We start from the raw sequence: 14,679 nt of genomic DNA, 5'->3' as shown, positions 1-14,679 counted from the left end.
GCGACCTTCTTGCTGTGAGGCGACAGCACTACCTACTGCGTTACTGCGTTGCCACTAAAGTATCATGCGACATTAAAATAAAAACAATAAAACAAAACAAAACAGCGAACAAACTAAAAATAAAATAAAATAAAATACCTTAATGTTAATAAAACTATTCATTGTCATTTACAGATGTCTTGGAGAACCAGCAAGTTTGTGGTGGAAGAATTCAAAGTCTTCAGTCCTGGTGTTGTTATCTGGGCTGGACCCTCTGCATGTCCCTCTCTCTTACATGTGTCACCATCACGAGTAGTCTCGGAGCAAAGTGGGTGATATTTGTTAGTAAGATGTTTTGTTGAGACTTGAATGTTGTGTCTTTGTGCACAATATTTGTTTCCCAAATATATGCAAATTATTAAAATTTTATACTCTCCAGGTTCAACAAAACAGAGACTCTTCTGTGGGCTCATTCTGTCTTCTTTTCTCTCATCTGTGGAGGTTTTGTTTTGCATCCAGCGATGGTAAATCATCTTGATCCCTCACATGCTGACAATATGGTTTCATTCTAATATTTGACCCACAATCTCATCACTTGGAGCTTAGTGATCAGTACAAATTAAATCCTGACATAAGATAATTGTATGTCCTGTTACAGATTCTCATAACAGCGATTACAGTTTCTCTGAGACATCGGAAAAGATCTGACTGGTTCCATAGTCTAAGTGTAACAGAGCCTCTCTTTGAGTTTTTGAGACACAGGGGCCAAAAATCTGATGTCTTTGGTAGCAAATGCCAGTCATTCACAGAGAGAAGTGTACATTTTGAAAAGGTAAATATGCACAGATACATCTTTTCAAGGAATTTTAGGTATAATTATAATGCCTTTGCAACTATGTTGAGCAGGTGCTTGCTGACCGTCAGAGAGCCAGATTTCTACGCTTAGTACGGCCTCCGAATTCAAGAGATTTGAAGCTTGTGAGAGGCCAGATCAAGAAACAAACACTCTTTTACAAAACTACAAGGTATTACTTTTTGATCAGATTCACTCTCAAATTCTGTGTGAACCAGACGTTTCTTTCATTTCAGTATGTTGTTGTGTGCCCAACTGATACAGAATATTGAGTAGAGGGCAAGGCTTTCTTTTGCACATATTTCCCTGGTAGCGGGTAACGGTAAGAAGTGCGTGGTTAAGAATAATATGGTTGAAACTATCAACAGAGAAGGACAGTCACTTCAAATGTGGAAGCAAATGCTCAGACTTTGATTGAAAATTACTAAAACAAAAATAGATTTTTGATTTCACAGAGACTTTAAAGTGTCCATATTTAGCCTTTTTAAAGGTTTCTGTTTTAGATTTGGAGGTCTCCTAAAATATGTACATCCATCAAAGGTCAAAAGGTGATCGTAAACACATTTGATCAGATTGTTTTGACGGTATAGATGTTAATGAGGTTGAATATGTTATTATCAAACTGCGTACTGACCTTAATCATGATGTGTTGTTGGAGTGCATTAGCCAGCATGGATTAAACAGTGTAGTCTATAATCATAAGGCAAAAAATGTAAAAAGCAAATATTCAAATTTTCTCATAATGTTCATATTGTTTGTCTAAGTAAAAGCAGCATTCGGTGTAGTTCTGCAGAAATTAATATTGCTGTTTTCCATATTTATTGAGTGTCTTTTTATGTTCATACACTCTAAAAAATAATTGTCTTTAATTGCATAATAACGAATAACCATAACCGCATGAAATAGAAGTTGCTTTTATTTTCAGGCTTTCTTTTTGCACATCATCCCATAGCATACTATTAAATAGAGGGACATGGTTAAGAATATTATGGTTAAAGCTGTCAAACTGATGTCATCAGAGAAGAACCACCTCTCCAAACATGATATCAGATGGTCAGACTTTGATTGAAGATTACCAAAACAAACTATTTTTTTAGTAGATTAACTTGCACAGTGCTTTAGCAGAATAAATCTTGTACATTTTGAATTCACATGCACTTTAATAAAACATAAGCACTAAGTATTATAGAAAAAACTACAGTTATTTAGTCTAAGAAAATTCAGTTTCATTATCTCAGTCATCATTTTTTTATAGCTATTTTTTTAGAGCTGCATTTTAATATATTTTTCCTATTTAAATATAATTGTCTAGTATGTACCTTTGGCCCTCAGAATGACATTTCTTCAACAGGGATTTGATGCTACACCTCATTATGCTGTCGATGATTCTGTTTGTGGCCTATGGAAAGTCTGACAGTGATTCAAAGTACCGTTTGAACCAGGCTATCAAAACTCATTTCACAAAGTATGCACAAGACATTCCTAATTAACACAAATATGAAATTATTTAATTACTGCAAGTGATAACAATAGTTTCATATTAACAGAAGCCTGCAAAATTCATTTCACTCCATCCAAAAACATGACGATTGGTGGAACTGGACAACAACCTCTTTGCTGGAGAAACTATACAATAATTCTGACTACCGAGATGAAAGAAAAGAAAATGAAGTACATTTAATGATATATTTGACATCTGTTAGTATTTAAAACCCAATTTAGGTGGAACTACTGTTTACTATGTGTGTTGCCTTAACAGACAGGAGCTGCTTTCTCTCTTATTGGAAGTCCAGTCATTACAAAGATCAAGAGCACACATAACTCATCCTGCCAGGTATTTCACCATCACTGTTTCACAGGGAGAAAGAATAAAGGCTTTCATGTGACAACAAAACAGCCACATTGGCGGTCCTCTGGAATAATTAAAATTGATGTTTATGTTTAAGTGAAGCTTTATTAGAATGAATATTTGAATGTCTTTAATATATTAGCCAAGTATTTATGTCACACAATTCTTCCAAAATAATTGTAATATGCTGATTTGTTGCTTGTGAACCCTTTTTCTAAAAGATCTGCTGCTTCATATTTTGTGAACATTTATACTTTAAATTCAGCAAGAATGCTTTAAATTAACCAGATGTGATAGTGAAGTTATTTCATATTTTATTAAAGTTTGTTTCTGTTTAGCTTTTGTTTTTTTTTCGATTTATCAAAGAATCCTATAAATATTGATTTAAAAAAAATATTAAACAGTTAAGCTGTATTTACTGCACTATTACGATTGTAAAAAGAGCATTTTTAGTAACTGAGCTCCAATAAAAACTCATAATAACAAAGCACCAAATCTAGAAACCAAATTTTATAATGATTTCTGAAGGATACTGAGACAATATCTATAAAACAGTTATTTCAATAATATTTTACCAACTGCTTTTTTTTTTTTTTTTTTTACTTTTTTTGCTCAAATAAATAAGCAGCTTTGGTGAACATATGAGTTCATTATTCCAAACGGTCTTTTCTCTTTAAAACAGATCTTGAATTTGTTGAACAATGACAATAACAATTGCTCTGATAACCAGTCTGAGACAAAGAAACTTGTTCCATTTTGTGGAAAACTTAGATGTTACGAGGGAGAAAGAGTGAGTGTGAGTCTGGGAAAAACAAGGTACCTGCTAATTAATTATCTTACATGTGATTACTATTTGTTATATATATTTTGCGTTGCATAATATGTGTTGCATTGTCAAAATAGGATGAACGCTTTCAAGTCAGTTAAAGGGCTTCTGGAGTCTGGTTGGATGACTCCATTCACCCAGATTGTGATTCTCCAGTTTGTCCTCTACAACGGGCCCAGTAACCTCTTCACATCAGTCACTATCCTAGTAGAGCAAACATCTACAGGAGCTCTGATGCCCTCAGCAAGTGTACAGTCCACTAGACTCTACCATTTTCCAGCAGCCCTCGACTACAGTGTTATGATCTGTGAGGTGAGTGTCTTATTACAGTCTGGACACACGATCTGGGGCACTACAGGAAAAGTAAAGCCCAAATTAGCTTTTTAATGTGCACAATAAAATATACAGTGTTTTAAAGCAGTGGTTCTCAAAGTGGGGGTCGGGACCCCTTGCGGGTCGCGGGACAATGACAAGGGGTCGCTTCATGATTTCCAAAACTCAAATAAATTTTATTAAACGATTAGAATTACCATATTTTATTCATATCTTCAACCCACAGAAGATAGTTAATAGTTATGTTAAAGAAACAACAACAACATACAAAAATCAGCCATCAGCCTTTAATTTTTTTATATTAAAAAAAAAATTTATTAATAAATGACTATAAAAAACATTATACGGTTATTAGACTGTTGCATTTTTGTGTTGTCAATATGCTCATGTTGATATATGCCTATATAGCAATATATATGCCTATAGTTGTGTGTGCAATGTTTATATATTTACAGTATAACCATCTTGAAAAATGGGGGTCGCAAGTCACTGACATTATTATTTTGGGGGTCGTGGGCTGAAAAGTTTGGGAAACCCTGTTTTAAATTATACTCTATTTAATAAATTTAAAAAAGATCTCCTGAGGTTATTTGAGCTTCAAAAATATCTAGGCACTTTGTGAAATATAGAGTATTATATATCTATTTGTTATTTTTTTTCACCTTCAGTAAAGTTCTATATACAGTAACCTTAAATGGATAGTTCACCCTAAAACTTTAATTCTGTCATCATTTATTCATCCTTCAACTGTTACAAACCTGTTTGACCCTCTTTCTTCTGTTCAAAACACAAGAGAAGATGTTTTGAAGAACCTGTTGTTTTTCCTGTGGATTCTGTAGGCTTTTTCTCAAAATGTCTTCCTTTGTATTCAACAGAAGAGAGAAACACATAAAGGTTTAGAATCGCTTGAGGGTGTGTAATGTTTCAATTGTAGATCTCTTTAAAATAAAGAGTAACCATATTATATCATATTAAATATTATAATGATTGTAATTATAACGAGAAACACAGATTGAATAATGCTTAATAATAATGATTCTTGGAAAACGTAATGGACCAGATTTCTGCTCATTTATTTACATATATGAATATGTAAATGTATTATATTGTAAATATTTTTTTACAGTCCCCTCTCTGCATCTTTTTTATTTCTAGCATCTTTTCCTTGTATTCATCCTGTTTCATATGTATTGGCAAATATATATTATGTCTCAAAGAAGGTGCATGGTTTACTGGAGAAGCCTTTGGAGCTGGCTAGAGGTAACATTACATTCTTATAACACTCTAAACATTATACTATTAGTTAATATTCTATTTCTATACTACTTTTAACCTGTATTTTACATGATTTTAATGCTTTGTTTTACACAGGTGACTGTTATCATCTGCAGTCTCTTGCGGTATATTTGTTCTGTGTATAAACTTCAGCTAAAAACAGAGACGATTGATTTTCTGAAGAAGGAGGATTTTAAATTACTTGTTGATCTAAGTTCAGTCTTCATTTGTGAGCAGGTAAGGACAATACAATTTAATTTTTAATATAACTTTACTGTGCAATCCTACTATCCCTCTATGAGAAAATGCTGTAGTGAATTAGTTGAAGACTGTATTTGTTTCTTGGCATTTTTAGTCTTTAAGTTCTTGCTCGTATAACATTCACACTATCAATTTTTACACCAGCCCAAAAGGTACCAAACAAATAAAAGGCTTTTATAAAGTGTATTTTGTACTGGAATATATTGGATATCCAAAACAATGCTGTGTGCTAAATGCACTTATTGTAAATGCAATTGTGGTTTAACCTGTAATGCACAACTTTGTGATTATGATTAAGGAACAGGATTTCTGTCTACTTATTTTAGCGTCTTTTGGCACATTGTCCTGATTTTGGTTTGTTTAGATGCCTTTGGGCCATGATGATTATATTTCAATCAATACCATATTTCATTTTGGAAGTAGACTAGTGAACTACAAATGTGATCAAATGTGACTTTCTTTCAGCACATTCAATTTAGAGCTATTTACTATTATCTGTTTGCTGATGAATACCATATGAACATATGGGCTGTTGAAGTGATGTTGCATTTTCACTGTCAAACAAGATAAGAGTATAATTAGTCTTGTCATCATTTAAAATGCAGCAAATGGATAAACAGTAATCTATGACCCTCTGAACTTCTGTGTTACATTCTTTATATTTTTGAGCCAAATCTCAAAACTGTCCCATGGTGTGACTCTCTCAAGCACAGTTCAATAAATTACAGCTCTTCTAAATTAAAAGGAAAATCATAAAATCATTAGTAAACACCTCACATAATTATTAAGTGGCTATTTTCGTATATATTTATTTCTAAAATCATACACTGTAAAAAAAAATCCTGGTTGCCTTAAATTTTTAAGCTGAATCAAATTAACTTAATGAGTCCATTGAATATATATTATGTTAAACTGACTTATAACAGCTTGCGTAACTTAAAAAATTAAGTTAGAACATGATTAACTTAGTTTAATAAGTTACAATGAATTTAAAAAATGCTGTCATGACTTATTGTTCATATAATTTTTTACAGTGTAGGAACTTGATACGTTTTCTCACTGAAAAACATGTCCTCTGGTGTGACACTATGCTAATTTCAAATTGGGCAATTCCTCTAAACACTTTATTAGTTAAAGGACCCCATTGAAGAACATGTGACTGAAACCCCCTGAAAAGGCCATGTTTGTTGTCTCAGAATTAAAGATCTAAAAAAAAAAATTTGGAACCACTATAAAACTGTTAAGTTTTGTTGTGATTTGGTGTGACACCACAATTTAATGCAACAAGTCTGTAAAGTCATTGAGAAAAACTTGGTATTCACATATCAAATAAATAATTATAACCCAGCAAGCATTTTTGTTTTTAAGATGTCTAATATACGGTGGTCAAGAGAGCTTATGTGCTGCAATTTAAGAAAACACATGCAATTACAACACCAGCAAATTAAAAAAAACGATTTTCACCAATTTGACAGCACACATGTTGCAAATTCTCACAACACATAAATACTACTAAATACTAAAGACACTGGTATCGGGTAAACAAACAAACAAAAAACTCACCTTTCAAAAATCTCCTACAAGATCGTCTGCAACGGCGTCTGTCACATTGTTGGGTTCCCTTAAAACATTTCCATTGTGTTCCGTTCTTTTTGTGTTGTGTGAAATGCAGCTCATTTTATTATTGTTTGTGATGTGAAAATGCAGCGCATTTTATAATGTGTTCGCGTTGTGAGGATTTGCAGCAGGTGTGCTGTCAAACGGATGAAGATCTTTTCGTAATTTGCTGGTGTTTTTTGTACTTGCATGTGTAGTCTTAAATTGCAGCATGTTAAGCTCTCTCAGCCACTGTACAAATAGATGTCTAATAAACATCTAAACATAGTCGTCTTGGCTAAAACAAGGCCAAATTTGGGGTTGTTGCTAGATCGGATATGGATGCGGCCGGAAGTTAACGAGAATTATTTCTATTATTTATTAAATTTCCCATTTATGGTATTTTATTAACGTCTACCCCCACCCCAACCCTAAACCCAACCATCACAGTAATGTAAAAACAGTAGTTGTACCGAGTATTATTTATGCTATCTATTAAATTACCCAATAAATTGTATTTTGCCTACCCTCACCCCAACCCTAAACCCAACCATCACAGTACTGTAAAAATATTAATTATTGTTATACAGTGTCATAAAAAAATGCTGCTATATTAATGTGGATATCGCACTTCCGGCCGGCCGCATGATCTAGATATAGACAAATTTGGGATGTCAGTGAAAATCTAATAGACATCTAAAAATTGGCCAAAACTAGACTAGTCATCAAGTAAACAGAAATGAATGATTACACATATAAAGTCTGTCTAATCTGTCTATTTGACAACTAGTCTAGTTGTTTATTAGATTTTCACTGACAGCCTTGTTTTAGCCAAGCTGTCAACGTTTAGATGTCTATTAGACGTCTAATAAACACACAATTGTTTGCTGGGAAGTATCCAACATTGAAGATAAATCCCTCTGACACTGTTTGTATATTATTAGGAGTTTTTTTTTTCTTAATTTTTGCTATGTCACACCATAGGACATTTTTACAAACAGTTCAGTAAAAAGTAAAAAACAGTCAAAGAATTGCTAAAGTCAGTGATAGATAATTTTCTCAAACATCAGACTACATATAATTTTTTCTTCAAAAATGATAACAAATATAACAAAAAAGCTATAACAAAAAAGCTGCCTATTTGTCAACTACTCATATATCATTTACAGCTTTCCCAGTCACTCCTTGGCATTGTTGTGAACTTGCTTCTCCTGAAATGTCTGCACTTACTACGGCTAAACAAAACAGTGGCAGCAGCTGTGGTTACTTGGAAGCTGATCTTCTCCAACCTGATTTGGTTACTGGTAGCCTCTCGATTTACATAACACAATATGTTAAAATCAGATCACCCCAAGTGATGTAACCAAAGGCTACTTCCATTAAATTGCTCTTCTTTATTTCTATTTAGGCACCAGGTGTTATTATCGCACTGGCCCTCTCCGGTCTCTGCAACTTGATCCTTCATTCGGTCCCATTTACAAGTCTTACTAGATTGCTCTTCACTCGTTTCTTTTACATCAGTGACATTCATCTCCAAAGCCACGTTCCATCAACACTTTTTTGGGGACTTGTATTTTGCACTATGATTCCAATGAAGGCTGTGGTATGTTTGAAATATCCTAATATTAATGCACACTCTACATCAATGGTCTGAACCTCAATTCCTGGAGGGCCGCAGCTCTGCACAGTTCAGCTCCAACTCACACTTGTTTAATAGTCTCTAGTAGTCTTGAACACCTTGATTAGTTGGATCAGGTGTGTTTGATTAGGGTTGAAGCAAAACTGTGCAGATCTGCAGCCCTCCAGGAATCAAGTTTGAGCCCTATTCTCTACATTTTAGTGTACTTATATCAATTACTTTGTTCTTTTGTCTACAGTTTATTGCCACCCTTGCCATTTTTGTGAAACAAACAAAAAAGAAAACTAAAAAAAGAAAAGATTTACTGTCTGTCTTTGAGCTGATCTCTTATGTGAAAAACAGTGCTTTATTTATTAAGAAAGCCAGTCACAAGTCAACTGATCTTCAAGACCATGCTAATGTAAGCACTCGCTTTAAACATTAAGAGAGATTTCATAAAAATGGTTAATGTATTTTAAATAAAAATGATGATTAATCTGCTATTCATTCCACAGAGCTTTTACTTAGCAGAGTTTGAAGATTTAATGGATGAGTTGATGTTTCATCTCTGCACCATGTCAGACAATCTGCCAGCAAAAGAAAATCTATTTGAGATCCAGAGCAATTTCTCAATCCCACTTTCTGATGTTCATGATGGCTCAGACTCTGAGGTGACTTTCACTTGTACAGCTGTAATGTTTTATATTTTTATAAAATAATGTAATGTTGTTGTTTAATCTAACACATACCTGTCAACATTAGGATGCAAAAATGCAGGATACCCCCCCTCCCCCCAAAAGAATAAAAAAACTCAAACCTAGAACTCCCATAATATGACGCCAAACTCCTTAATCTATTCATTAAGAGCAGTTTAATTGTTATAGTTTAAATAGTTTCCTAAATCTATTTAGTGAAGAGCAGCAAATTTCTCATTTTGATCCACTGTTTAGTTTTATAACAGAGATGTCTCTTTAAGAGTCCACAGATCTATAATGAAATCATTCGATTACTTCTGTTACTGTTCCTGCTCATTAAAGAGAAAATTATTTGTGTTTAAAATAAAACACGTCATGACGGACATTTTTACATATTATTAAGTGTATTGTCTGTTTAAAAACACATCCAAATCCAAGTGTCCACTTTTACTTCTCTTCAGTAAAGTAGCTGATCTGGGAACAGTGTCTTTATACGGAGCGAGTCCAGCAGTCAGCACAGTTAAGCCTGATTTACATGACTGATTCAGAGGTTGCGGAATGGCGATGGTCGATGCAAAGCTTTATTGGAAAGGGAGTGAATGCGGCTGTTTTAATATTAATTTTAACATGCTTACAAACCAATATAAAGCGAAAGCATAATTCTCTTGAACATTATATTACATTTGAGATCAGCTCTTTGATGCTACTTTTACTTTGATAGACATATTAAAAATATGGGGGAAATACAGGAAAATAATTAAACGGTGTGATAGCAGGATAGAATTGTAAAATACGGGAGAATCCCGGCAAAAACAGGAGTGTTGACAGGTATGTTAATACATTATATAGTATTGGCCACAGAGAAATTACAACATCAACATAACATGTATTTTATTGGTTTGTATAGTGTGTGGATGGAAGCTATATGACTAGTCAGCTTCACAAAAAGAAGCATAAAGGTTGCCTGGATGAAAGCAGTGGCTCATTGTTATTACACAAGGAACACATTCACAGGTACATTTGTCAATCTTAAGTTGTTAGTTTATCCAAAAATAAAATATGTTTATTATTATTAATCACTCACCCTCTTGTCGTTCCCCTGAGACCTTTGTTTATCTTCGAAGCACAAATGAAGATATTTTAGTTGAAATCTGAGAGCTCCCTCATCCTCCATCAACAGCAAGGATCCCGACGTTCAGAAAAATACCAATACAGTGGTCGCTTGCTATAATGCGGTTTACCTTTCGCAGCCTCGCAATTTCACAGATTTTTTTTTGTGCAATTTGACATGCTTATTTTATTTATTTATTTATTTATTTTTACAGTGCATTGTGTTCTGCATCCTGAATGGCCGTAAACCATTGTCAATCAATCTCCTCCATATCCCCTGTACAGTTCAGAATGCGTTCTGCTTGCCAAAGTGACATGAATCGCGGATCGCTAGCAGTGTGAGATCCAACAAGGATGCAAAAAGGGTTGTAACTGTCCGCAGCAAGATCATCGTAAAAGAGGTGATACACCGGATGAGCCATGCCAAACAGCGCCATGCATTTTAGAATTGTAAACATAGATTTATATCAGGGTATGGACACCAGCGCAACAAGTCAGCAGCTGTCTGCAGTACCCAGCTGTGACTCAGGACACCGTTCATATTTCTGCCACACCACAGCGCCATCTAAATAATTTCGTTTTAAATAACATGCGAATGAGCGTGTCCGGTGTGTGTTACTTCCGACTGTTATGTGCGCAGTGTATCCACTGTGTGACTCTCTTAAGGATGGAGTCAGCTTTAGTTTTATGGACCAGTGACTGCAGGGAAAATAACATTACGCTGAATGCCAACATTATCCACAAAAAAGCTAAAAAGCTTCATAAACTTTTTGCTGACAGCGATGAATGTTTGCGCCTGACAACAGATTTTGATCTTTGGTTTCATTCTATAATACTGGACTTATTTTCTATGAAGGTTTGAACTTTGAGAATGTTTAAACGAGAGAAAAGTGTGAAAATGCTAATGGATGTCTGAGAATAGTGTATTAAGTGTGTAGTGAGGACTTTTACAGCCTTAAAACATCTATAATAATTGTAAAAAATAAAGCAAACTACTTTGCCCTATTGCGGGTTATTTTTAGAACGTAACTCCTATAAATAACGAGAGACCACTGTATAACATAATATGAATACCAAAACAGACCATATGCCTTTAGTGGTTCGATCTGAATATTATCAAGCTTTGAGAATACTGAGCACACAGAAAACAAAAATACTTTAACAGTGAAACAGCTTCTTGTTCTCAGTGTCAGTATAGGGCGCACATTCTGACCTCTGATGCACGTGTGCTTTGTTTCAAACATAGAGGAAGTCGCATGTGTTCATGCAGGGTGGGTGTGGGGTATACATCACTGCAGAGCTTGTGAACTTGCGCAATAGACTGACACTGAGGAAATGAAACTTGAAAAAAAGTCATCATTACTTTTGCTTTATGTGTGTACAAAATTATTCACGGAGGTTGATTAAATCACTGAAGGAATGTTTTAAGGATTTTTCTGCACTTCAAATTAGTCAAGAAAAGATCTTGCTGTCTATGGATGGGTGAGCTCTCAGATTTTACCTAAAATGTATTAATTTGTGCTCTGAAGATGAATTAAAGTGTCAGGGGTTTGAAATTAAATCAGATAAATATTAATAACAGAATTTACATATCCTTACTAATCCTTTTACTTAAATACTATAGTTGAGGTTTAATATGAATATGAATAAAAGTCTAACATTATAATTCATTTGTTTTAATCAAGACCATCACTTGATGGCAGATTGTCTCAGTACTTACAAGGAACAGGAAGGATACAGGAAGAGAATCTTCCAAGACCACAGAGATTCAGAACACATCTCAAAGTTCCTGTCAGGGACTCAGAAGAGATTGGACAGGCACAATTACTTTCTTCAAGTAAGCAGAGCTATTGTGCACATGCTGAATGGAAGGGCATTATGTCCTCGAAATCATTGACGCAGCCTGACCCAAGAAGTATAGTAGACAAGCATAATAATGCCCTCAACATCCAAGTCATCAGTGAAATAAAAAGGTGCACTATTATAAGATCACCTCAAGTGAACATGGGTCATGCAGGTCATGGCAAGGAAGCTGGACAGTCTCATATGTTTAATGCATTACCTATTGATGGTATGGACAATTCCGTAGGTCAGCACACAATTATTCCTGGGTACATCGATCAATGTATGTGATACAAAAGTTGTTCAATTTGTACTTGAGATGGTCTTGTTATTGGGAGACACAAGTGTCAAAAGGCTCTTCTATTAGAAAGAGCATAATGGCCAACTTGGTCAACAAATTCCTTGATAGTCTTTTTTTTTTACTTGCCGTGATGTCATTAAATTTATGTCGGAATTGTATACAGTCAGGCACTGTAGGAAGTGCTGTAACCTAAATTTGTACCCTTCACAATTTTAGTTGTCTGTGACTTCTCTCATTACACTGCATAGTTAAACTGTTCAGTAGATCAAACATGTTTAAAGGAATAGTTCACCCAAAAATGTTAATTCTGCCACCATTTTCTCACCCTTCACTTGTTCCAAATCAGTTTGAGTGTCTTTCATCTGTTAAACACAAAAGAATATATTTTAAAGAAAAGAAAGAACGTAAACAGAAATCCTGTAATCATTGACTTCCACAGTATTTGTTTTTCCTAATATACATGTCAAGGTCACTGCATGTCTTAAGCATTCTTCAAAACATCTTCTTTTGTGTTCAACAGAAGAAAGAAACTCAAATGTTTTATAACCACTTGAGGATGAGTAAATGAGGAGTAATTTATCGTTTTGGGTGAACTATCATTTTAATTCTATTAAATAAAAATGTATGTATGCTTTTTTCGCTAGATGCAAGTGATGTGAATTCTCTTCACAACTGACATCAATAAATAACACACTCAGGTCTGCTTCTCTATAATAGCAGACATCTTTAAATCTGATTTTTTATTGTTCTATTAACTCTCGAACAGAATTAGCATCTTCAGGCCATTTATTGTCTTTTTTTGTCCTTAGTTAGCATTAATTATCATTTGTGTAAGTGTGTTTTGAACAACGTTGATTAGCCTAAGTCAGGGGTTCCTAAACCTTTTCTCCCACGATCCCCAAAATAACAATTCCAGTGACTCGCGACCCCCATTATCCTCTGAGGTGGTAATAAACACAAACATTGCACACAACGTGAACACACCAATATTAACTAAACATGAGCATATTGACAACACAAAAAAAGTGCAGCAGTCTAACAACCATATCATTTTTTTAAATTTGGAGATCATCCTCAATGTTCAGTTGTGGCCTTTTTTAAATGTATGTGAGTGTGTAAAGGTGTCAAAGTTTAACATTGTGCCATAAAATCAATCTGCTTCATCTGACTCTATTTCTGTGTCTTTAATATAATGTAAACAACCAAATGTAAACAAACACAATCCAATGAAAAAAAATGGAAAGGCTGATGACTTTTAATGTCCATGTCGTTTTTTTTATGTAACTAGTAAATACTATTTTATCTTCTGTAGGTTATGGATAAAATATGTATGAGACTTTTGGCCCCCAGGGGTTCCTGACCAGCACTTTGGGAACCACTGGCCTAAGCATAGTAGGCCATAATAGAGCTAGTAAAACATTGATAGATTTTATTTTTAAAACATTGATAGATTTAATTTTTACCAATAAGCCAGAGCGGATTACAAAAATCTATAATTTGATAACAGGTCTGTCTGATCAAAACCTGGCCTTAATGGTCAGAAAACAAAACAATGATTTCAGGGTGATTTTTTTTAGAACTAGAGTTAATAACCCACAAATTGGAATTTATAGACAGAAAATCTTTTTGAACAGTTTGAAAATGATTTGAACAATATAAACTGGGAGAATATATTTCAAAATAATCATTTAGATGCACACAATTGGTAATACAATGCAGAAGTGTACATATTCCTTCAAAAGTAATAGGAAGAAGGAGTTTTGCCATGGATAAATAAAGATATACATCAGTTAATGAAAAAGAGTGATCTGAAACACAAAAAAAATCTATATCTACAAAACAACAAACAGATATATTGAAATTTGAAGGTTAAAGAAATAAAGTGGTTAATGACTTTAGAAAATCAAAGTCATCTTATTTCAAGCAGTTGTTTGCTGAATCAGAGGGTATTAGCTTACTTATTTAAAGCTATGAATATACTCACCAATCAGAAATGTAGTCAATGTCAAAGTATATCAAAGATAGTTATAGTAATGATAATTTGGAAATTGCAATTAAATGTAATACTTTTTTATTAAATCAGTAGAAGAACATGCAACAAATTTTAATTCTGTGTGTATATCACATGAAGTAGTAAGAAG

At 34.0% G+C, this 14,679-nt stretch overlaps 1 protein-coding gene across 1 annotated transcript in view; it reads left to right on the top strand.

The window, feature by feature from the left end:
• Positions 1–9,884, top strand: part of LOC130218078 (polycystic kidney disease 1 like 1) — a 42,675-nt gene extending 32,791 nt beyond the window's left edge. The window contains exons 35-42 of the mRNA XM_056450110.1: positions 175–307; positions 419–503; positions 638–811; positions 886–1,004; positions 3,585–3,819; positions 5,212–5,352; positions 9,106–9,261; positions 9,834–9,884. Coding sequence (XP_056306085.1) covers positions 175–307; positions 419–503; positions 638–811; positions 886–1,004; positions 3,585–3,819; positions 5,212–5,352; positions 9,106–9,261; positions 9,834–9,884 — 1,094 coding nt within the window. The remainder of the gene's footprint in view (positions 1–174; positions 308–418; positions 504–637; positions 812–885; positions 1,005–3,584; positions 3,820–5,211; positions 5,353–9,105; positions 9,262–9,833) is intronic.
• Positions 9,885–14,679: the final 4,795 nt, after the last annotated feature.

Source organism: Danio aesculapii, chromosome 24, assembly GCF_903798145.1.
Source record: "Danio aesculapii chromosome 24, fDanAes4.1, whole genome shotgun sequence".
In the NCBI taxonomy this organism is placed as follows: Eukaryota; Metazoa; Chordata; class Actinopteri; order Cypriniformes; family Danionidae; genus Danio; species Danio aesculapii.
The sequence above is the reverse complement of the archived record's forward strand: the minus strand, read 5'-3'. Positions and strand labels throughout refer to the sequence as shown.